This window comes from Carassius auratus, chromosome 40 (genome assembly GCF_003368295.1).
Source record: "Carassius auratus strain Wakin chromosome 40, ASM336829v1, whole genome shotgun sequence".
Classification (NCBI taxonomy): Eukaryota; Metazoa; Chordata; class Actinopteri; order Cypriniformes; family Cyprinidae; genus Carassius; species Carassius auratus.
In genome coordinates this window covers 7,696,586-7,721,644 of record NC_039282.1, presented here as the reverse complement: position 1 = coordinate 7,721,644, position 25,059 = coordinate 7,696,586, and the positions used below count along the sequence as shown (strand labels likewise).

At 34.8% G+C, this 25,059-nt stretch overlaps 1 protein-coding gene across 1 annotated transcript in view; it reads left to right on the top strand.

Annotated features, from left to right (window-relative positions):
• The first annotated feature begins 8,372 nt into the window (after nt 1-8,372).
• The window catches only part of LOC113058437 (cell surface glycoprotein MUC18-like), a 33,924-nt gene continuing 17,237 nt past the window's right edge, over nt 8,373-25,059 (top strand). The window contains exon 1 of the mRNA XM_026226345.1: nt 8,373-8,524. Within this exon, the coding sequence (XP_026082130.1) occupies nt 8,467-8,524 (58 nt within the window). The 5' untranslated portion in view covers nt 8,373-8,466. The remainder of the gene's footprint in view (nt 8,525-25,059) is intronic.

Below are 25,059 nucleotides of genomic sequence, written 5' to 3'. Positions count from 1 at the left end.
ATTGAATCACTGCATTTATTTGTTGTCTGTTGGTTGGTTGGTTCAGGCAATTTTCTTTTGTCCCCAGAAAATGTCGGACATGGTTCATTTGAAATGCTTTTTTTCATTTTTGATTAAAATTGTCAAGCAATGCTATAACATTTTCTAATACAGGACAGAACATACAATAAAGGGTTAAAATAAAAAATCCAGTTACACAAATTTATCTCTTAAAGACTAAAATACCAATATTATCATATTATTGCTATAGCAAGATGTCATATGTCGTTCATATGCTATCATTTTCCTTTCTGCCCTCAGAACATGTTTGAGTAAGTAAAACTCCCATCTGCGCTATAATATCTTTCAGACAACTTGTATAATGTTTGATATATGTTTCCTTTCTTTCTTTTTCTTTTTTTGCTGTTTCATGAATTGTCTTGTATATAATTGTTTCACTGTTTTAAGAATATTTGGTTGTTGACATTTCATAGCTCAACCATCTGTTCTGTCTTGACTTGATAAGAATTTTTTTTTTTTTTTTTACATTTCCAAGGAAATAATGATCTTGTCGGCTCATTTGAGCTGGACAAATAAACAAAATGATTGTTTCCATTTATGTCAGTCAAAATTGAAGAAAATGACTTATGGATGGCTTATTGAACAAAAGAGAATGCCAATAGAGGAAGAACAGCCAAATTACCTAGTATTGCATTTATGAATGCCTCTATTAATATTTAAAGGGCAAAAGTCACACACACATATTGTCAGGGCCGGTCGAACACTCTTTAACCTTCATCTGAGGCCAAACAGACATTCTCAGCTGAGGGCCTCTTGGGAAAATAAACAAACTAAACTGATCAGAGGCTCCCATTTGGAAGAAACAAAGCCCTGGAGAATAGATTTCCCTTGACAGATTTCCTTCTTCTCTGGAGCATAAAGCAAAACATAACTGTACTCTACATTCCAACGGGTCACTTCCACACCATTAAACTCAGTGACAGTCCTCAAGTGCTCCTCTCAGCATTTTGCGAAAATCTTCTCTCACAAGGGAAACAAAAATACTGGTGACTTGATTGCAACAACTGGTCATTTTGTTGAAGGCTATTTTGTTGTTTCATTGACCCATTTCTTAAGAAAACGTGATTATAGCTGATGGATTCTGTTCAAACAACATGGAAAAATGTTTAATGTCTGTTTCTCAGTACATGTAATGTTGAATTAGAAATATGCGTAACTTTGATGGGTAGATCATTATCCATACTCAAAATAATCACTACACAATTTCACAATTAATTAAATTTTATTTAGTCCACATTTTGTATTGAGACTACATAAATCATGTTTGTTGATAAGTGAAACTATACAATGAATTTCTCGGCGTGCATTGCATGGACTAGATCAGGGGATTTAATGTTGAATTTATCTGTAAATGTGGTTTAAATAATGTGAAACATTTAGAAAAATCTTTTCCTGTTTATTTGCTTATTAAATGCCTATTGTGAAATTTAGTGACTTTTTCTCACTTATAGGGTCATGAACATGCCTACAAATTGTAGACACTCTGATGTGTTGTGTAATACTTAGAAATTTATATTATGATTATAAACCTTGTGTGTCAATTTGATCTGCATGGTTCATAATTAAAGGCAATGGCAGAGACCGGAAATCATTTCTTTTTTTTAATGTATTTTGTTTGTCAGAAGAAACTTATAATGCATTGAAGGCATACAGTAAATTTGATCAGATCTTACAAGATCCGTTTGCTGGAAATTGAGAGTTACTAGTGGATGCTCTACTGTTTAAACGCTTACTTCTGTTTAAAATATCAATAAAAAATATGGTTATGATACTGTTTATAATATTCAGTTTATGAAAAAAAGTTTTTTCACATGTGAGCATTAATGTTAAAGGTTGATTGTTTTTAACAGTTTATTTTATTTTATTTTTTTCTTCAGTGGTTTTGCTTGTTAACAAACATAGACAAGCTGAGAGGGCTCTATAAATAATATATTAAGATTTTGTGGCTCAGAAAAGCTTCACTGTGGTTTATATCTTTGCTCTTGGCTGACATGTGGCATAGCTATGGCTTGCCTTTGGTTCAGATCTGGAAAACAGGAGCAGTCCACCCAAATGTCATCATTCCACGCTCCATGTGGGCCAGATCATCATTCCACATGTGCCAGATGTGGGCCGAAAATATGTTGCTGTTAATTGATACAGATTTGTAAACTTGCTTAGAAGAACCAGACTCTGTCTACTGCATGCCACAGCTGCGTTCTTAGCCTGCAATTTAATAATGCTGCTCCATTAGAGGTGTAGCGCATCCTGACAAGCTCAATATGTCCATCGTTTTTTAATTGAGGTGGGGAATTCATGACAACAGAATGTCTGGAGGCCAGACATCTGAAGGATGCTTCTTTTCACAGTCTGAAGTCCACGTCATTACACTAGGACTTTTGCACCCATTCAAGCCAGGGAATGATCACTCCCTGCTGGCTGGAATAAAACTAGCTGCCGCAACAAGCTACAGTTTCACAAATGGTCTCCCAACCAGTGAACTGACCAGGCTCTGGCCAGCTTTAGTGAGTATGTAGAATATCTATAATGGACTGTCAAAATAAAACATTGCTTCTTAACAGATGATTTTGTTGTTTTTCATGCTTGTGATTTTTGATTAATTTTACTGAATCCAGTTATGGTCAACTGATCCTGAACATAATGATTGTCCTCATATTTTGAACCAAATAAAAGGGTCATTTTGCATTTGGTGCTGTGTTGACACAGGAAGTTTGTAGGGAGAACTATCAATGGTCGGTCAGAAACAGACTGTTGGTGCAGTAATCCAGAAGCTTCTATGGGAAAACACAAACTCTCAACAGAAGAAACCACTGGTGTGGTGTCTGGTCACAACCTCGACTACGACCTCACATATTACAGCAACCCACGAGCTCCAGCCAAGTTCAACACTTGAGTGAGCTTCGAAAGAAGGATAGGAAGGACAGAATGAAGGGGGTAGAGAAAATATGATATGTTCAGTTGGAAAATCCCTTGGGCTTATAGTCTTGGTCTGTGAAAATTTGCCTTCCCAGCTATATCATTTTTACCAGGCCGTGATCTTTCTAAACAGAGGATCAGATTCATACTCTATATATATTTCTTTATATATATATATATATATATATATATATATATATATATATATATATATATATATATATATATATATATATATATATATATATATATATATTTTAAAAATATAAATCATTGGAAAAATATAAAACACATGTATGTATGCCCAAAAGACCAGGTCGAACATTTTTACATCCAACTTGTTATTTATATCTTCCCATCACCACAGAGACATCCTTACTCCATGATCAACACCATGGATGTCAGTGTCTTCTTGAAACAAACCCTGTTTTTGTGAAGACTCTTTCTGCGCATATATAGGACCCTAAATGTCTTCTGCCCCCATCCCTTGAGCCCCTTCACCCTCAGATGTTCACAGCCACCACCCTTGTGTTTAACAGACAATAGCCCCTCTCATACAAGCAGACAACTCCAAAAAACATTCCCAAGGGTCCAGAATGGAAGGAATGACTTCTTTCCTACTTCCTTCCTGTTTTTGAAGGAATAGCATGGTACTTTCCACAACTTCAAGAAAGCAAGACAATGATGTGTGGGCTTTACAGATATTAATCATTATGGTGGGTTATCATCAGTAAAATCAGACCTGATTGTTTATTGTAAGTTACAGCTCAAGGTAACATAATAGCAGTTGTTATTGTGGTTTTTGCTGATAAAAAAAGGACTGTGTTGCTTTTTCTCCTAGAAATGTGTATGGTGCTAATTGCAGAGCAACATGTTGTGTTAGACAGAACTTGTCTAACATGATCCATCTTTAATGTGCTGAAAAGAGAGACATGTATACCCCAAATTTTGTATTTTTAAACATATTCATATGGCATTTTACAACATAATTTATTGGTAGTACTTTAGAAATTCTTTAATTTTGTGAATACCACAGTTATAGGTATTTCTGCATGTTAAACCCAAATTGATGTTGTTTTATAAAATGGGAGCATGTGACGCTCCAAACCTAGAATGGCACTTGAGCCAGACTTAAAGGAACAGCTCACTCAAAAAAAAAAAAGAAGACAATTGCCTTAAAATGTACTCACCCTCAGGCCATCCAAAATGTAGATGTAAATGAGTTTGTTTCTTCATCCAAACAGATAAGGAGAATTTTAACATTACATCACTTGATCACCAATGGATCATCTGCAGTGAATGGGTGCCGTCAGAATGAGAGTCCAAACAGCTGATAAAAACTTCACAGTAATCCAAAACACAACTCCAGTCAATCAATTACCTTCCTGTGAACCGAAAAGCTGTGTGTTTCTAAGAAATGAATACATCATTAAGTCGTGCTAAGTCCATCCTTAATGCGTCTTCGTATTTAACTCTATTTGAACTGTAACTTCTTTTTGTGAGCTGTTATTGAAAAACGTGTTTGTGCTTTCTTGAAATAATGCCTTTGGTTTGATATTGTGTTGATACACTTTCATTCATAATTTTTAAGGTAGCATTTTCTATTCTATTCTTTTCTTTTCTATTCTATTTTATTCTATTCTAGCTTATACCATGGAATGAAAAGTGCATTACAGGAATTAAATTTAAACCAAACTAATTTGTAAAACTCTATACAGATCACTACAAAATGTTATTTTTATATATAACACGAGGTATGAATGTGACCAACTGAATCAGCATCTCTTGTTTTTAGTCAGCAAAGCAACGCCACACTCTCCTTCAGGTGTGCAAACATAACCTGAGGTCTCCAGAGCACAGCTGTCAACATCATACTCACAAACTACAGACAGTAACCTATTACGCTGAGCTCTAAAACTAAAAATGAGTGTCTCAAAAGGGATTTGACTTGGTGGGTCGTGTGAGGGAGTAAACCATGTCAAATTAAATCTCAACTTTAGTCCCACAGGAAATCTTCAGCCTATTTTTCAAATACATATTCCTTGGTTTGTCTTGTAATTAGTTCTCGGCAGTAGATCATTGGATGGATGATCAGATTACAGGCTCTCCGAATCTGTTTTTCATCCACTAATGGTAGACAGTTCAAGTAAAGTCAATTCAGAGCCAACTAAAAGCCTCAATATCAAGAATAATAACATTTATAATAACCGTTGATAAATATGTATGGCACTGATTTAGACTTCAGGGTCCGTCATCTGAATAAAAATCAAGTCAAGCTATTGCTCGTGCTTAGATTGCATGTCAGAAAATGTACGTTATATACTTCAGAAGACATACAAACCCCCATATCTCTCAGCAAAACAACAGTAACTAAATCTATTATCAAGAGGAAACAGTCAGTATTATGCATGCTGTATTACTGATGTTAGAATTTTTGAACTCTATATTTTGTACTCTGTATCACTACATTGATTTTACCGGCATCGTGATAAGGTCTTCATTGACTAAATAAAGAGAACCCAGTTAAATTATCATTTTATTATTTTAACTGATTTATCAAACAAAATGACCCAGAAGTAAATATCGATGTTGAAAATATATATGTATATATATATATATATATATATATATATATGAGGAAAAAATGACAGAATAGAAAGGAGGAAGCCTATGCTCTCCAAGAAAAACATTGCTCCTGCTATAAAGACAATTTGGATGAGCCAGAAAAGTTGGAAGTAGGTCTATATTTTGTGGGACCAATCAATTAAAAAAGAGAACCTTTTGGTTTTAATGAGAATTTCTGGGGGGTTGTTATTATTGGCGATATAAGCCAATAATTTTATTTTAAGACCAATATGTGCTAAATTAGTTATATACAATTTAAGATTATAACAGAATAAAATATATGAATAGGAATATTAAAAATATTGATATAAATATTATATACATTTGTTTTAAATAATTTAAATAATTTAAACTTAAATTACTCAAATGCTACAAGTAAATTCATAACATCATAACATTATTCTATACAGTACAAAAAAAGTATATTCATTTTTGGTAAAGATTACTTGCAGTGTTATTAAATTATTTATGTTTTTTGTTTTTAATGTAAGGGTAGGTCATCTATAAAAATGTAGATAAAATATCCAATCAATGAATATGCAATATCAGCCAATATGAAAAAAAGTATTAGGTATCAGTAGGCTATTGTTCACTTGAAATAGGAAGCTACAGGAGAAAGTCAAGTTTGCAGGGCCGTGCACAGACCTTTTGAGGGGCATGTGCTGAAACTGAAAAAGGGCACCCCCCTCCCTTTTTTATATCAATTATATATTCTCTTTTTTTTAGCTATTCTGTTTGGTTTCATAAGCTAATTAGTATTATTTGGTTAACATGATTATGAATGACATTGAGAAGAGGGGAAGGTGAGCAATGATTCAAGTATTTTTGACAAACTTTTTTGAAATATAATTTAAGTAATTATGTCCAACTCAATTCCAGATTATAAGAAACTATAGCCATACATTACTATAACATATCCAACATGTATCCGCCTTCCTGGCAAAAATTTGATACTGTGGTGGACCAGGGATGTTGGTCTCTTGAAGGTCTCTTATTCACTACACTTTCCCTAAAATAAGCCAGCAATGAAAAAATAAAGAAAAATAGTGTGAAAAGTACAGTTGCAGTGAAAAGCATTTCTGAAGGATCAAGTGACACTGAAGAGTACTGAACTGGAGTAATCATGCTGAAAATTCAGCTTTGATCACAAAAATAAATTACATTTTAAAAATATTCAAATAGAAAACAGTTATTTAAAATTGTAAAAATATTACACAATATTACTGTTTTTGCTGTATTTTGGATCAAATAAATGAAGCCTTGGAATGAATCATGAATTAAATTCTGCATGATAAAATATAAAGATTTCACAATGATCTTCTGTAGTTTTTTTAGTTACTAGGCCTACTACATTACTGTAGTAAAACCATGTTTTACTGCATTTTATACATGTGAGGACGATCGGAGAGTATACCATAATATGAATAACACAAATTAAGTGTATCAGCAATCATAAATCAAAGAAGAAATTTCTCAGAAATATATGTTAGGTGACGAGGATCATTCGTCGCTTTGTGTAAGTTCCAGTACGAAAAAGCGCGGGGGCGCACCGGTTATGATTTTCCGATGGTAAAAACAAATAATATGTTGTTGTATTACTTATCAATATATAGTTTTTTTTTTACCAGCGAATGTGTGCAAATGTGAATTTATTTTCTGTCTGTCATTAAAACGGCGCCGGCATCACATTACATTTTAATCTACAGGTTACAAACTAGTTTTTGTAGCTATATAGACGGAGCGCTCAATTTTTCCTGTGGTAAAATGCATTTGGCCAAAATTGCATTTTATAAAAGATGAAATGCTACTGTATGCACAGGCTATTTAAGTGTGTTAATGTATTGGCTATGACTAGATGGCAAATGCTAGCCCTCTCTCTCAGGCGACGTCCCACATGTCTCAGTCAGTGAGTCAGTCAGACATCAAATAAATAAAATATGAGCCTTTATAGACATAGTGTTTAGTAGTACTTATTCACACAACAAGATATTTATTTACCCTTCGCAAAACTTTGTTCAGCTCAGCTGTTGTCTACTGTGCTGCTGCTGTGGAACTTCAGTTGATTCAATGAATATAGAGGGGGCGGAGTTATCAGCGTACTGACAGCTTGAGGATCGAATAAGATTTACACAAGCTCGTTTTAAGAACTTTCATTTGCTAAATATTTGTAAAACAGACAGACAGACGTGAAGGGTAACCAATAGCATTGATTAAAAAAATAAAAAAATAAAAATAAAAAACACCACCAAACAAAGGGCACTTCGGAGTGTAAGGGCAAAAAGGGCATGTGCTCTGCACAGGTTGGGCCCTACCTGTGCACGTGCCTGCAAGTTTGTCAGTCCCTGAGCAAGCACATCAGAAACAACCCAAGCTTTTACTGTTTTGAAATCGCTAAATCAAGACCCGACCTTATTCCAACAGAAATGTTGTGGAAGAACAGTCTATGCCTGGAAGCCTGACAGCATCTCTGAACTGAAGCATTGTTTGAAGATAAATGGGGCAATTTCTTTCATGCATATGTTTATGAAATGTATGCAGACATTTCTTAAGGGTTCACAGACATTATGCGTACGTAGTTCCCAGCAAAACACCTGCATAATTCTGATATGAATTAAAATGTTTTTCTTTTAATTAAAATTAATAAAAAAATGTTCTTGGGTTTTATAGTTAATTACCTTTTTTGATGTGGATTGCTGTCTGCAAACCGTGTGGAGCACAGGGCGCAGCCCACTAGGCCCCGCCCACTCATCCCTCCGCGCTTCACGCGCACTCAGTGCGAACATCTGCCCTCTCTGATGATCTGCAGGAGACTTCGGCTCTCCAGCGCAATCACGCTCCTCGCATCAAATCTCGGATCAGGAAGACATGACCCTCCATTATATCGCGCTCTTGATCGCGGGACTGAGCGTCCTCACGTGCAAAAGTAAGTCAAAGTTTCAATTGAGCCTGACAGGATCAGGTAAATAGTCAACGGGAAAGTTTATTCCTGGAGTGATGTAAGCTGTTTCGTTCATTCTTGTGCAAAAAAGTGCAAGATGCTTTCCTCGCATTTCCATTATGAAGGCTGAACACCGTTAATGCTAATGCATGTGGGGTTCAACAAGCTCAACTATTCAAATACTTAGTAGGCTATGATTGTAATTAATTCTAATGATTTTTAAAACAAATTCAGATCACAAAAATGTTATTCGATAAGTCAGTGATTAAATTTATATATCTTATGAATGTTAAGTTTTTAAACAAATCGCAGGAAAGTATTGAACTACATTTCAACGTAAAAGCCAACATCGCACATGAAGAATAACATTAACAGAAAGTGAAAAGAATTGTGCATTCAGATATCTGATTGAAACATTTCTAAGTCATTTTCTTCAACTGTATTTATAGCTATCAAAGTTGCCAGAAAGTTAAATTAACTTGAATTTAATTATCCTTAAATGTATTATTATTAATTATTATTATTGAATATTTATATTATATAAATAAATTAATTAATTGCTCTATACAGTATAGAAATAAACATTTTATGTGTGTAACATTATCCAGAATCATCCTTAGTAATTCTAAGTGCACAACAAATCCGGTTAAAGAATTAGGTAATTAATGCTATATATGGATTGCTATTCCTGATGCCAAGCCCACAGTTAGGACTATTTTATAGTTACTACTCCAAGTTGGCTGAATCCATCATTGAGCAGATTAAAAAGGATAATGCATGAGATAAAATAGCATACATATTCAGAGATGTTCTCCTCCCTCGTGCATTTCTTAAGAGATTAATGATTACTTTATATGAACATGTTCTCTAATCGTATATGGTTTGTGTTTGCTAGTGTTGTGCAGCTGGCTTGTTTTACTGTGTCAGATTTAGTGGGTTTGAACATGGCCTTTGTGAAGAGCACACTGTGAACAAAGCTTCTGTGAGTGGAGCTGCTTTTATGTGCATGGTATGAAGAACCTTACAGCAGACTTACAGCACTCGAATCTCTACATTTTAGCCGATAAAGCAAGAAAAAGCCTTTCTGGACCCCATCTAATTAAGGGTTAAAGGCCATGTTCTATCTCAGGACTTTGTCAGAGATGATACATGTTTACTCTTACATAGGCATGTCAAACAGTAAAGATCTATGTATGTATTTGTACATAATGCATATAATGAAGTAGCATCTCTAAAATATGTCTAAAGTGTAGCCTATTAAAGTAGCTCCAAGACTAATTCATGTAAAACAGCTCTGGCATCAGAGTTAGAATATGTTCAATACGGTATAGATGTCAGATTTCATTAAAAATGATCTTCATTAGAGTTAGTGTTAATCTAACAGGATTAGAATGAGATTTTTCATATAATATTATGGGTTAACTAACTTTTTAAGTTAGATTACTAACATCTAATTAATGCTAAATTATCTACATCTACAATCGACATGGTACTGTCATTCCTGACATTTCAGTGTGAAACTAAGAGAACTATACAATCTAAATTAAGAGCAGGGTTCCAAGTGTTTGTGTGCTTTTAATATCTCTTGCCATGTGCCAGTTTGAGGAAACTACTTTTTTTTCTTTTGCTGCATGTTCAGTCCAAGTTCTTTGCTGAGTTGTGAAAAAAACTCAAACTGTATATGGATTCTCGAAGTTGTTCATACATAAGTCTTGGAAGCGTACGTTTCCTTCTTCTGAATCTTTGAACCTCGTTCAGGATTTCTTCACAGGAAGACTGGAAATGACAAGAATTGCGATGAATGAAAGTGAAGTACAGAGTAACGGTTGAGATTGAATTATCAAGTTCCAGTTCAAACATTGCTTATAAAATGCTAAACTTGCATTTCCAGTGGTCTCCAATTGCATCGGTCAAATGATCTTGTCAACAATGTTTTATGATATACTTCAAGAGATGCACGAGTGCATGCAAGAGTGCACCCAAAAATGAAAATTCTGTCATTAATTACTCACCTTCATGTCGTTCCAAACCCGTAAGACCATTTCTGGATTTCTGATGAAATCCCAGAGCTCTCTGACCCACGGCGAATGCATTTGGTGCTGTTGATGTAGACCCTACAAGAATAAAGTTATTATTTTTTGTTTACTTCGCAATATTCTTATAGCTTCATACAATTACAGTTGGACCACTAATGTCAAATGGACCATTTTAACGATGTCTTTATACTTTCTGTGCCTTGATCGTGGTAGGGCCCGTGCTGTCTATAGAGTGTCAGAAAGCTCTCAGATTCCATCAAAAATATCTTAATTTGTGTTCTGAGTATGAACGAAGGTCTTACAGGATTAAAACGACATGAGGGTGAGTCATTAATGACAGAATTTTTATTTTTGAATGAACTAACCCTTTGATTATTTTCAGCTACAACACAACAAAAATGTTTTATGCACAGTTTCATTACATCTGTTCCTTACAATTGTATGAATTCCAGTTTAGGTGCCATTCTCTTCTGGATGTTTTATTTTTAAAATAAAGCAAACAGAATGTGTAGCTCAGCCACAATGGGGGAGGAAATGATAGCATCTTGAATGAGAGCAATCTGGAATCACCAATAACAATAAACATAAGAAATGATAAAAAACACATTGTACATTCAGAAAACCACTCCAAACATTGATTAAATCTTTCCTACACAAACAACTTCAATAACATATTCAACTGAATAAACGACTCAATTAATAGTTTTTTGTCAGTGTTGAACATCCCTAATGTATATAAATATGGAAGCATATGGGTTGCAAAATGGTGATTTACTTTCCTTAAAAGCATTGGCACTTACATACAAGACATTTCAAAAGTGATTAATTTAGTTTAAGTCAGTTTGGAAAGTATTTGGTTGATGGTGAATATTGACTTATTGTGCGTTCTGTTGCCAAACCCTGCCTTGGTGTAGCCTAATGATTGACAGGTCGAGGGTGTGTTGCATTTTCAAATGCAATTCATGTCCACATTGACTTTATATTCATCGTGTGTATTAAATTAAAATGCAATTGAAACATCTTATATGTAAATGTCAATGCATTTAAGAAGAAAAAAAGACATGTAAACCACCATTTTGCTACCCTTTTGCTGCACCTTTGGCTCAGAATGCATTCTAAAATTCTCACTGCATTTTGCTTCAATTATCACTCTCTGTACAAGGAAATATATTATTTTATGAATATTTTTATACAGGTTTATTACAAATAAAGTGCCCAAAATCTGACTTTAAAATTTGATTTTGAAGGTTGTCTCTGTGAATAATGGCGACTGCTCAAGCATTGCTTTCGCCGCCAGTTATTGACTGAGCTTCTTGTTCTCACAATGCAAAGCGTAATTTAAAAATACGGAAAAACACCTGTAAAAAGAAAACATGGAAAATTCCTTTAAATTATTACGGTATATTGTAGGCCTAATATAATTTTATGGACTTTTGTTTACAGTGTATGGCTGGACGATATGGCCCAAATTTATATCACGATATATTTATTATCTGAAATAGAAAGTTTGTAACATTATATATGCCTTTATCATCATCTTTTGATCAATTTAAATCAAATCTGTAATCAAATCAGCTCCAAACGCTACTTTATCAGATAAAAATGAAAATGTCATCAAAAGTTTTCTGAAGACAGTCAGTTCTCTTCAGAGATAAATTCATAAAAAAACATCCGCGCCACATTTTGATTTTGAAACGTGCAGTGCTCGTGTTTATTCGATGAAGTCGAACACCTCAAATAAATCAGTGTATGGGAAACACTGATGATTTAAATCGAAATATCTGAAATGTGTTTAAAAATCATAGCACCGTTTTTGAATAAAATTATGTCGCGATACATGTTGATTAGCTCATGATAACCTTCTGGGTTTAATAATATGTTGTGATAATGGTTTACAACTTCAATGTAATGTATTTGTTCCAAACAGATTGTTCGGGAAATCTTTAGAGCATTATTTTATTTGTTTCACAGTCTGAGAGTCTGAAAAGTAAGCTGTGGCATATAACCACTTCGGATTTGACCGCACCTTCTGTCTGAGCTTTTTGTGCTGGGATTCTTGGCTTAAAGTCACTTTCCCTTTTCAGAACGAGCATACAGTCAAACCTTGTGCAAGAAGAAATCTGAAAGAATCATTCCAAGAGGCTGAAGCTCATGTAATGAGTGATAATTACTGCTTGTTTTGCATTCAGAGTGTGCTACAGTGATTCTGCAGTGTTTGTTGTTGATGAGAGGCATTCTGGGTCTGAGCCCCGGTTTATTTGAGTGATGGATAGCAGCTGACCATCCATTAGTGTGCACGACTGAGAGTCATTTCCTCTTCATACTGCTCTCTGTCTCTGCTCAGAGAGCATCTCCAGTGTGGCGCTTTTCCACTCTATTTCCAGGAATAATCCGAATGCTTATAATGCCTTTAGATATGCACTGCGTTTTTGTTCAATCCAAATCAGTCCTCTAAATATCTGTCCTTATAACAGAAGAAGAAACCTGCTTCTGCATATGATATTCTGTATTTCTCAGTGTTGTATAAATATGTCTGTGCAATGCATCATTGTTGAGATAAGGCTGACAGAATCCAGATCTCTTCGAGTAAGATCGATTAACATCTTGTGAAGTAAAGACTTGTGAGTCAGTTTCTGACCCTTTTAGAAACATGTTCCACATGTTAAAGATAACATGTTAAGGTCTTCCAGTATGATACACACAGCTTACATAATGTTTTAACGGTCACTTGCTGTACTTTTGTCAAGAGTGTTGTTTACCTAAACACAGTAAGTGAGCAGACTTTATAAACTTTGCAGTCTTAAAGTTTTTGTAAAGGCATGGTGCTCATCACTTCGCATTGACCATTAATGTAATACTTTCATTTCCCAGAAAGAGCATACAACTACTTCAGAGGGAGTGAGTGCATATGACTAAATGAGAGAGAGGACAGATCAAGATAACTGTGACTTTAAACTCTTGATAGTAGATGGAATTGAACTCTGTAAGTGACCAGTGAGATCAGATTCTCCACAATTCCTTTGCAGCTGGATTTCTTAATGTTTGAATTAAATATTATCATTAGCTGTAGTCTTATTTAATTGCCAGTTTGCTAAGAAAAAATAATCTTTCTTCAAGTTATATTCTGTAAAACAAATATGTATGCAGTTTATCTCTATCAAATTCTCATCATGTTTTAAGGATGTTTACTCAAAAAAAAAGACAAAAATTAATTAGAGAGAGAGCGAAAAAAAAACTTAAGAGATTTGTTTGCAGTTACTAAAGCTGTTTAATGTCACCCAGCCTTACTTCAGATGTCTGTACACGTTCTCATACTGCTTTCTGTCTTCTACGCATGGGTCCATGCAAACAGCTGGCCACACCTGGCATTCAAACAATCAGAACGTGGACAAGAACGAGCTCAAGTTTAGGTTTCAGACAGTGAGTCCAGCCCACCCCCACAACACAGCTCTCCTGCTGGGTTACAGCAATGAGACATATGATTCACTCTGATTGCTCAAACACAGAGTCTTACTGTGAGTGGCTGTGATATTACCTTTTATGACCAACACATACCATCTGGTACAGTCAACTTTTGGGAATGTGGCTGATAATTACTATGAATGGTCACGCTCATTATACATAGCTCTGGATCACATAACCTGCAGAGGGTAGTCCTGTAATAGAGACTGTCGATCAATAGATGAAACTCATAGATCATAGAATGGTTTTCATTATGGATGATTAGAAAATAGCTGTCATTAATGGAGTTGTATTTTTCACATCTTCAGAATAGCATTGTTATGTCCCATTGTAATTGTCACCTCTTTTTTAATAGTTTTAGACTATAATTAGTAGCCTATAAAGTAACTGTAATCAAAGAAATCAGAACAGTGAAGTTAGATATACAAATATAATTTTTGACAAGTGGTATCTTCGCGGCAGCATTGAAATATTTTGTAGTGGAAGAGGAGGCTATACTCATGGGCTTTAAATACTGTAATATTCTGAAATATTATTACAATTTAAAATAGCAGTTTTGTATTTTATATTTTATAAAGTGTAATGTATTCCTGTGATGTTAAAGCTGAAATTTCAGCTGCCATTACTACAGTCTTTATCTTTATGTGTTATCAATGTTGAAAACAGTTCTGCTGCTTGATAGTTTTGTGGAAAACATGATACTTTTTCCCTGGATTCTTTGATGAGTGGAAAGTTCAAAATAACAGTAAAAAATATTGGCTTCACTTTCATTTTTGATCAATTTAATGCAACATTGCTGAATAAAAGTATTAATTTCTTTAAAAAAAATGACTTTTAAATGGTGATGTATGTACACTATATATGTTACTTAACACACTCTAACTTAGCTTTAATGATAACCTGACTGAAGACAGATTAAAGACAGGTACCTTCTGTAATTTCTGTCTCTGAACCTGAAAACACAATCTAACCAAGAGATCTAACCATCTCTTTCAAACAATTACTGAGTACCACAGCGGTTGCACTTTATTTTACAGTACGTGTACTAACATGTACTTATAGTGTACTTACAGTGTATTTATCTAAGAAAGTTCTGGTAATACAAGGTAACTACATGGGGTAGGGTTAGGTTGAGGGGTAGGTTCAGGGTTAGTACCTAGCTATTACATAGTTATTGTAATTACTATAATAAGTACATAGTATGTACATGAGGAACAGGACTGTAAAATAAAGTGCTACCACAGCATTTAAAATCAGGTTAAGTCCATTTTAAAGATTGGAGGGTTGATTACAATTTATTTTGATAGTCCACTTTAGACATTCTACTAACTATAAGTAACTCTCTGTAACTATATGTCAACTACATATCAACGAAATCTCATTATTTGCAACTACACTAACTCTCAGAGTAGATTCTTAGAGTAGGTTTAGGGAAAGAAGAATGTGTTAGAAGATATTAAGCAGACAGTCTACTAATACTCTACTTACTGCTAGTTGATGAGCAGTATTTACTTACTGTTAGTAGAATGTCTAAAGTGGGCTATCGAAATAAAGTGTTACTGGAGGGTTTAAGAAGCAACTTGTTCCATATGCAAACCTCTCTTAAAGGGATAGTTCACTCAAATATTAAAATTATGTCCTCATGTTGTTTGAACTTTTTTTTTGAAGTTCAAAATCTTCTTTTTTTTCTTGATTTAATCTGTGGGAAATGGTAACATGGCCTGTTAAGCGCTTAAAATATTCCAAGTCTTCTGAGCAGATTGAATATTCTCTTTTGTGACCCACAAAAGACAGAAAGTCATACGGGTTTCGAAAGACAGCAAATAACAAAAAAGACAATAGGATTCAGTTCAAAAATAATTCCCTATTTATTTCATCCTACAGAACATTGGCTTACTTTGGGGACACGAGATGTATAAATGTTAGAGGAAACAGTATTGTGGTCTTAATACAGAAGTCTTTAATTTACAAAAGTTGCTTGGGCCTGCAGACCTGTCCACTGGGAACTCAGGAGGCCTGAATGTGGCTCTTGTTCTGGAGGTCTGGAGACTGCATCGTGCACTCTGCTCAGCTCTGGCCATGTGCCACAGTCTAACTGCTTCTAACATGCTGCAACCCGTCTGCTTTAACTCAATAAGAACAAATCATGTTAAACTACAACTTTCTGCTTAAGTACATCTAAATGTGCAATATGTACAGTATAATGTTGTCTATGAGTATAAAAAGAACCAGAATGCTTATGTGCTGTGGGAAAAATCAGTTTACAGCTGTTCTGTTTGCTAGACTTACTCAATGAATGGATTACAGTTCATGTGTCTGCAGTGGTTTGTCATTTTAAAGGGATCTAAGTTACATCAGTATAAGATCTGCACAAGTTGAATGAATTCAAATATTTCACGCCACTTTAGGTTGGTGGTTTGACACATGTGGTCGATGTAGTACTGCGGGGATGTGATACGTCATGTAGTTGTGCATCAGTCTTGAGTTTGTTTAGAGTTAATTTCAGAATATTTTGCTGGCAAGTGATATTTTAAAATGTGTACTTTAGAAATCTAAATATTTTTAGGGCACGGCCGAATGATTTTAAACAGAATCGCAATGCAGTTTTGCAGAACATCAGTTTGTCAGCATACAAATCCTGAGCCCAAACTATTTTTATGTTTGTAAATCATGTTCTGTTGAATTTGCTGTCTAATGCCACTGAGAAATCACTGGGAGCTTGGAACCAGATTTTAACAGCCTTGGTTTAATGCTCAATAGGAAGGCAATATGGCAGCAGTTAAGTTAACTGGCATTGTGATTGGCCTCGTTTTTGTGGTTTTCTGAAACTATTTAGCATTATGTGCTCTTAAAATAAAGCTCTGGATCATCTTGTGCAGGAGACTGGGGTGGAAATTATGAGTTGTGTATGGTAAGGCCAGAGGGTGATTGTCCTCTGAATGGAGTGTCTTTCAATAGCCCTTAAAATGTGAAACGCACACAACTGGATGTTAATTACAAATAATAACATGGCTATGAATTTGGAATTAAAGCCCCTTTCAAAACCTTAAGAGCTGCCTTGTAAGGAGCCTTATAAGTGTTCAAGCTAGAAAGCCCAACATAGGCAACAATACTGCCTGAGAGACTGTACTTTTAGTTAAAACTGACAGTAGATACGGGTAATCAAGTAAAAATTAAAATAGAGAAATATTGGGGAAAATTATCAATTTTAATTAACATTTTAAGCAAGACCCACATAGGAAAAGTGGTTTGAAAGAAAAATGGTTGGATGGATGAAACTTTTTATCAGTTGGCCTACTTGTCAGTATGGAATGGAAAAAAGTTTATTAACCACAATTATGACACATTGTCAGTAATCCATTCTCTGAGCTTGTTGCAATGCATTTTGGAATTTGGAATTGGCTGCTCATCTGTATAAAGGATGTGTGATAATGCTAAACTGGTGTCTCTCCCTTTCTAGAAACCATACTCTTCATCTTTGTTTTCATCTTTTAGCTTTTTTTCCTTTGAATCCACTTTTTGTGCCTTATTTTTCATTTTGTTTTATTATTATACTCTCGTGCATTTAGAAGTAATACATTTTGACAAATGGGTAGGAAAATATGTTACACATCACAAATTGATAGATTAATTGAGTCATGATTATTAATGAAAATCATGATTATTTACTAAAATAATACACTGTCATGCCTGTGCCATTGTGTTCCAAAAACTGCTTAAAAACCAACAGCATTGGTTAAGCCTAAAGTTGACCGCTGTCAGATCGCTCAAACAGAGCAATGGTTTAGAGCCACAGTGTTTACTCTCTTCTGGGAAATCAGCCTATGAATGGCTTACTTATAGTTGTGCCTCACATTAAACTGCTCAGGAGAAAGTGTTTTAATGGGCACAGCAGTTCTGACATCATTAAAGACTGAAATTCTTTTGAAATAAGTTTTATTTGATTAGACCAAAGACAGATAAACAAATTAGTAAGATGTGGACATGGCAGTGGTTAAAAAACAGACAACTATTGAGGAATTCAGGCTCAAATACCTTCATAATACCAGCATGAAAAACTCACAGCCTTGAAGAGCTTGGCCGTGTGATCTGATTTTTGAAACAGATCCCTGACTGTCTCTGATAGGAGGCCAAATATAAGTCAGAAGAGTTGATTTATTTGCTGTGGCTTGCTGTTATAATGAGAAATCCTGCTGTTTTTCTGCCTTTTACTGATATGGTCACATGTTTGATTACTATGTGACTTTCAGTCTTTGACAGTTAGCATAATTATATGCTAGTATATAAAATAAAAAATTATAATTATATGCAAAAATATAATTATATGCTAGAATGATTTTGCATATAATTATGATGATTTTTTTAAACTAATTTCTAAAATGTATACATTTATACATTTTCAATTTAAAGTCTTCTGGGAAAGATTTATCAAAAATATTGATGACTCATCCTGTACTATACACAGTTTTTGTCTAATTAAATCCTCTATGAGAATGTCCATCACCCTAATACCAGCATTGACTAGCATCATCATGTAGCCAATCATGTTGATAACTAAAGTTGAAATTTTCTGTTTCATATAACAAAAAATGTGAACACTAAATAGAAAACAGCACTTATCAAGGAATTACATAGGCTCTTCGGGCACAGTAGAGTTATTTATGAGGCAACCTCATAACCTCTGTCACCCCTCCGTGTTCTCAGCTCATTGATTCATGACCTGAAAAATAGTTTTGTCGTTGTAGATCCTTCATATATCCTGATCTAGTGCAGGCGTGCCTAATCTCTGTAGAATGGTGCCTCCTTTCCCACTTGCGATTGAAATGGACACTTGTGGGGTTAGTGGCTGATGACAGAGCGTGAATTGTGTAGCGTCTGGATTGCGGGACAGAGGGTGCTCCATAATGGTCATCTTATCCCCGCCATCATATGGCCAAAGATGCCAGGCATTCCTCAGAGACTTTCCTCACTGTTTCCCTGCTCCCCCATCTAGAGTCTTCTGTGTCCCTGGTTCTTCATTTTGGACTTTTGCCATAAGTCTAAGTCTTCTCCAGTGATGCATACTACTACAAAACCTTCTAGATGGTTCTTTACACAACATATCAAATCCCCATCCACTGGCACCTTATCACCTTCTTTACTGTAGACTAAAACTATTAGCATGCTTTCTGAAATTCACGGTTGGCTTAGATGGTCCTGCAGGTCATTTCAATTCACAGTACATTTTTCTATAAATAAACGTTATCATTATTCTCCAAGAATGCATTAACAGTAGAAACAGTAAAGGCATTTAGAATATTACAAAAGATTTATGTTTTAAATAAATGCTGCTCTTTTGAAATTTCTATTCATCAAAAAATCTTCAAAAAAGTATCACAGTTTCCACAAAAAAATATTAAGCAGCAACACTGTTTCCAACTCCTATAAGAAATATTTCTTGAGCAGCTAATCAGCGTATTAGGATGATTTATGAAGAATCATGGGACACTGAAGACTGGAGTAATGGCTGTTAAAAATGGGGCAAATGATATGCTTGAATATGATTATTTTCTGTGCAACAAAATGCAGTTTCTTTTTATTTAGAAACTATACTGTCAGCTGTCATTCTGGGTGGGCAAATGCCACTCTGGCCATTTGGCCATTTAGTGTCTCAGCCCCAGCTCATGTTACCCAATTTGTTAGAGCAAAGCAGGTGAAATGTCTTTGTGGCAGTGCTATAAATTTGAGTTTACTGGTTTAAGTAGCTTAGAGGCAGATTTTGAGTAGCTATCTTATCTTTACGAAATACTTTTTTGTCAATATAATAGAAAACTGCACTGCACACATGCAACCTCTGTGAATCACTGTGCATTTCTTAAGAGAATAAAAAAACCCTCCTGTTGTTCAGTTCAAACACTATATTCATGTCTGTTTTTGATTATGGACTTCCTTCCATCTTGGTGTAAACCCTGGGGGATCTTTTTAGTTGCAGGGATCCATTTGCATCCATGAAGTGAAGCAGGCTGTAAACAGCCACTGGCTCATGCTTTGATCCCCTTTAGCTATTAGCTAGTGAACAGGGATAGACGTTCCTCAGGGAGCTGATGTTGACAAGGAAAAGCGGCTTCTTCTCTTCCTTCATTTATGCAAATTAATAATTTATGGGGTTTCCTGAAACACCAGTCTGTGCTGATCACAGATTTCTAAGAAGCCTTTTACGGCCTGCATGAAAGTCTCCTCCTCAGGCAAAAAACAACAGCTCACAGTCTTGAGCCAACAGGAATGGGCTGTTTGAATCAATGAACTGTTTGAGATTTATCTTGGCTTGTAAATGTAAAAAACTTGAAATGCAATCAGTGTCTTATTCAGAGAGTGATGTAATGAATCAACCCTCTCATCATTTCCATTTTCAGTGGTTTATAAAGGTCTAGTGACAGCTTAATGGGTTTTGTGGGACAAATTATTGATGATTTATAATTTTCAGATATTAAGCTTTTCTATTGAGGATGGTTAGGCAAGAGCTCAAAGTTATTCTTCTGATACTGCACTGCTGCATCAGAATGGGTCATCAATAGTGGACTCTCCAGGAGTAAACTGAGATTTCGTTGCCTACACAAATGTGGTCTAATAGATCACAATTAGGACATACAAAAATGTTTCTCAAAGCAATTTTATATACAGATTGGGTGTTTCATCAACTATTTTTACTTTTCAACCTGTGGACTTTTAGAAAATAAACTCTCTTACAAAAGACTTTTCACATTTTGACTAGTTTATTTAATGTGTCCATTGGCAGAAGCATCTTTTTTATTTTTCTGAAAGTAATGAAAATTCCCACCACAGTGTCATTTCCACCACATCACATATTTGTTGTGTTCTAACAAGTCTCATATTTATTATCAAGCTCTTTTCTGACTCTGTTGTCTCCTTGGTAGCCAGAACTTTGGCTAACATTCTGGCAAGGTTTTCTCAAACACTATTAATATTAATAGGACATTTATTCAGGTATAATGATGCTCTCAAAATGTTGGCACAAAAACATTTTTAATACATCGTTCGTAGATGTTTTTAACATATTACTATATTTCAGATGGTTTAGACAACATTCAAAAGAAATATTCTCATAATGTTCGCAAAATGATAAAATTGAATGTTTCCTTAAAGATTTCCCCAATGTTCACATAACCAAGAACTGGACATTTTGATCATTTAAAGAACATTCAGAAATAATGTTTTCATAAGTTAACAGGAACAGTTCTTGGAACATATTTTTGTTAGCTGGGAACAACTGTACTAACTTCTGAATAAACTTTATTAGGATCACAGTTGTTTGGACAGTCTTTTTCTTACAATACATAAATAAATGAAAGAATTATATGTCTTAAATGTTGATATTTAAATGAAATTAAGCATGTTGTAATTCATTTTTTCCTGATTCATTTTAAAAGTTTAAGATTTTTTTCCTGAAGGATCTCACTAGTTTTTTAAGTAAGATGATTCAGATGTGTTTTATAACTCAAGAGAATAGTTCTGTGAGTTTTCTCCCAGTCAGACCAGTTCTCTCTGTGATATCCTGTTTAGATAATTCTGACCTTCAGAATATAAGACTTCCACTTTTTCTGTCATCACAAGATTCCATTTCTGGAGATTAAAAGATGTTTAATTTAAAGGTTTTTATCTTTGAATAAAAGGCGTCTTTAATAGCTGTCCCGCATTTTTTGTGTGTCACATGGTAAATGCCGCTCCTTTGGCACACTGGGAGGCTTGTGATGCAGAATCCAACATCATGCCACTTTCTAGTGCCCCAAAAAAGGAACGGGCCACTCTCTAGTGCTCCATCACATTGGGTTACTCACTAGAGCTTAGATCTGCTTAACCATTGAGAGATCTCCATCGCATCCCATACTTCTCAGGGCAAGTTATCACAATCAGTGCAGCATAAATAATGTCCTACTGCTTGTTCCCACACCCCAGAAATCAGCAGCTTCTTTTCTTTCAATTTTAGCATGATATTTTTCCAAGATGTGGGAAAAAAGGAACAGAGGGGAAGTGGAGGTCATGGAAGGATGTTTGGGGAAAAGTCCACAGAGATCACTTCTAATACACTCCAGAGAAGAAGTCCATTTGTTATGACTTGAGTTTTTATGTATTTGTGTGTGTTTGTAAGCTCAGTTAGCTGATTTAGCAAAACCAACCAAGACTTAAGCACACAGTTTACCGTTCTAAATCTTGGAGGTTGTTGCGGGGGGCGATATGCTGACGTGCCATGTTGTAGGTCCCTGGTGTGTGTGTGACACTCTGGGAAAGTGAGACAGAGTTTAACAGCTGCTTTTGTATTTATTTTCTCTCCACTTGAGAGGAATAATAAAACACAGTCAATCTCGCAGACAGCGGTTATAATACAGTACCGTTTTGTCACATTAGCTCCAGATTAATCACTGTAAGATTTTGAGCTTATAAATAATGATTATGTTGTCATTACTTTAACTTCGCCATAAAACTGCTGTAAAGATCTTGCAAAAACTTGGTTTCACATTTGGCTCAATCTGTACTTCTTAAGGCCCTCCACCAGTCTGTCCGTGTCATTCAGCAGCCCGGGCTGAAGTACAGGAACTCCACTCTAAACCCATTAAAGCCTTTTAAAAGAAACTCTGAACCTCAGGTCAAGGCAATAATTAGCTGAAGAGGCGCATGCCATTTGTGCTTTAATAAGGAGTCCTACTCATCTTCATAGCACATGTCTCTTTACTCTGAGCAGTCTGCAGTCTGAGATGTATGTTTTACTGGTGAAGATGTACTATATATACGTAGAATGATTTTAATGCACACGATAAAAGGCTTGGAGGCTCCTTGTAAGACTCTTCCTAGAGATAAGCTTAGTTTTGCAAAGCGAGCCCAAATGTAGGACCCATGAATTAAAATTAGCAAATGTTGTCTGATTTAGAATTAGTGAAACTAAAACAGACTAGAATTAGTGCATCTCACATTATTAAAGGTTGAAAGGTGTCTGGGATGTTTTGTGATTTCTAATGCGCATGTTTTATGGATAATATTGTTAACAACCTCCATTAGATGGTACCGATATTCCAAGGTATGGTATATTTCAATAATAACCGGGAAGAGCTGATAACACAGGCTCATCCGGTTAACTGAAGTCGGTGTTATACACATTCTAGGAACAGTTTTTATTTGGAATCTTCGTTTGGTTCGCTAATAAAATGTTAAAACTCAAATCAATATCACATGTCATCCTGGTATCACGGACTCGCTATACAAATGCAGCTGTTGCAATTTTTTGATTAATGTTTTATACATTGTATTAGATTATAGAAGATAATACCATGAATTTAAGTAATAATGAATTTTAGTGTCATAAATTTAGCAAAAAAAAAATAAAAAAAAAATAAAATAAATTATATAATGTGTTATTTTGTTTTGTTTGTATATTTTTGTAAAAATGTTAATAAAATATAATGTTTTATGAATTAAATATAAAGTTTTATTAATTAAATTCAGTGATTATAACAATAATATCACTCAATTGAGATTTTATCTATCCATGTTGTAGTTTATCAAAATATATTAATTGCTAATAACAATAAAAAAATGTAGTTGTGGAACACTTTATTTTTGATATTTGGTTTTAATTTCTTAAGACTCTATGAATTTAATTGATCCAACATATTCTTTGATGATTAAAACATATTAATGACTAAAATGGAAACATTAAAATGGACTTGAAAGGGTAAAATGAAAACAGTACTTTTTGCTGTGGTTGCTAATCAGTATAATATGTTGGTATAATTACATCGGCCTACTTTGAAGTGCTGTATTTTTAGTAATGGATGTCTGTGTCTTTGGGCCATTGCATGTACACACTGGTATTATACGGAACATTTTCATAGTGTCAACCACACCTGATACATTGCTGTTTTATATATTCCCTGTCATTATAAAGCAAGACGTGTCAGTTAACCCTTGTATTTGCTCCATGAAGTGACAAATAAATATTCTCTATTAAGTAGGCTTATCTGTTGTCCCAGAAGTCATCAACCTTCGGCAGCAGAATCTCAACTATCACAAGATAATCTGCGGGGCCAAATAAACAATCCTAACAAAACAACTTGTGCCGCATTAGGTATAAACAAACATCTGTGTGATCTGTAAAGAAAACGAAATTTATCAGAGGATGTGGTAGCTTATACTGCAGAACTGCTGTAGACCGTCAGTGTTTGTTTATGCTGTAACTCTGTGGAGTGTCCTATAAATAAAGCATGTTACGATTGATATAGTGGCTCCAGGACTTCATTTTCACTATGCAGCTGTGAGAGTTTTTGTATGCTTATGAATAAAATCAACTGAAGAATGGGATCTTGACCTGCATTTGGAATCCACAGGAGGAGACAATTGAAAATTAGGTGCATTATACATTCAAAGTGTTAACAATGACCATTTATAGGCCCTTATATGGTTGCACTGGAGATGAAGATTGTGAGGATCATAGGGATCATGAAATTTGGAGAATGGAGTCAGACCCTCAGCCTGGGGGGATTTCCTCTGTTAAAAATGTAATGTTTGGGAAGAAAGCAACCATTTCTAAGCTCAGTTGTGCTAGGCTGGCCTCAAAGGCTGTTATAATAGATATATCTATAAGATTGCAGACTTCAGATCATTATGAGTGGCACATACTAGAATATGACATGTTTGAGTGTGTAAGTGTGCTTCTCATATACGCTGGACTGTTGTATTGTCACAGAAGTCAGATGAATTCAAATATCCCATATAGCTCTGGAATATGTAGCACAAAGATGGATGTTACGCGCTGACACAGTCTAAAATCTGTAGTTTTTACAAAATAATCTTGGCAGCTGTAAAAAATACAGAAGAACTGTAAAAAAATGTAGATCTAACATAAACATTTAGAAACAAGAACATTTTTGTTTAAACTAGTAAATTCAACAATACACCCTGCTACTACGGTAAAAGCTTTTTTGTATCTTTAACATAAATTGACAACCACCATAAAAATGCAGGTGATATAAG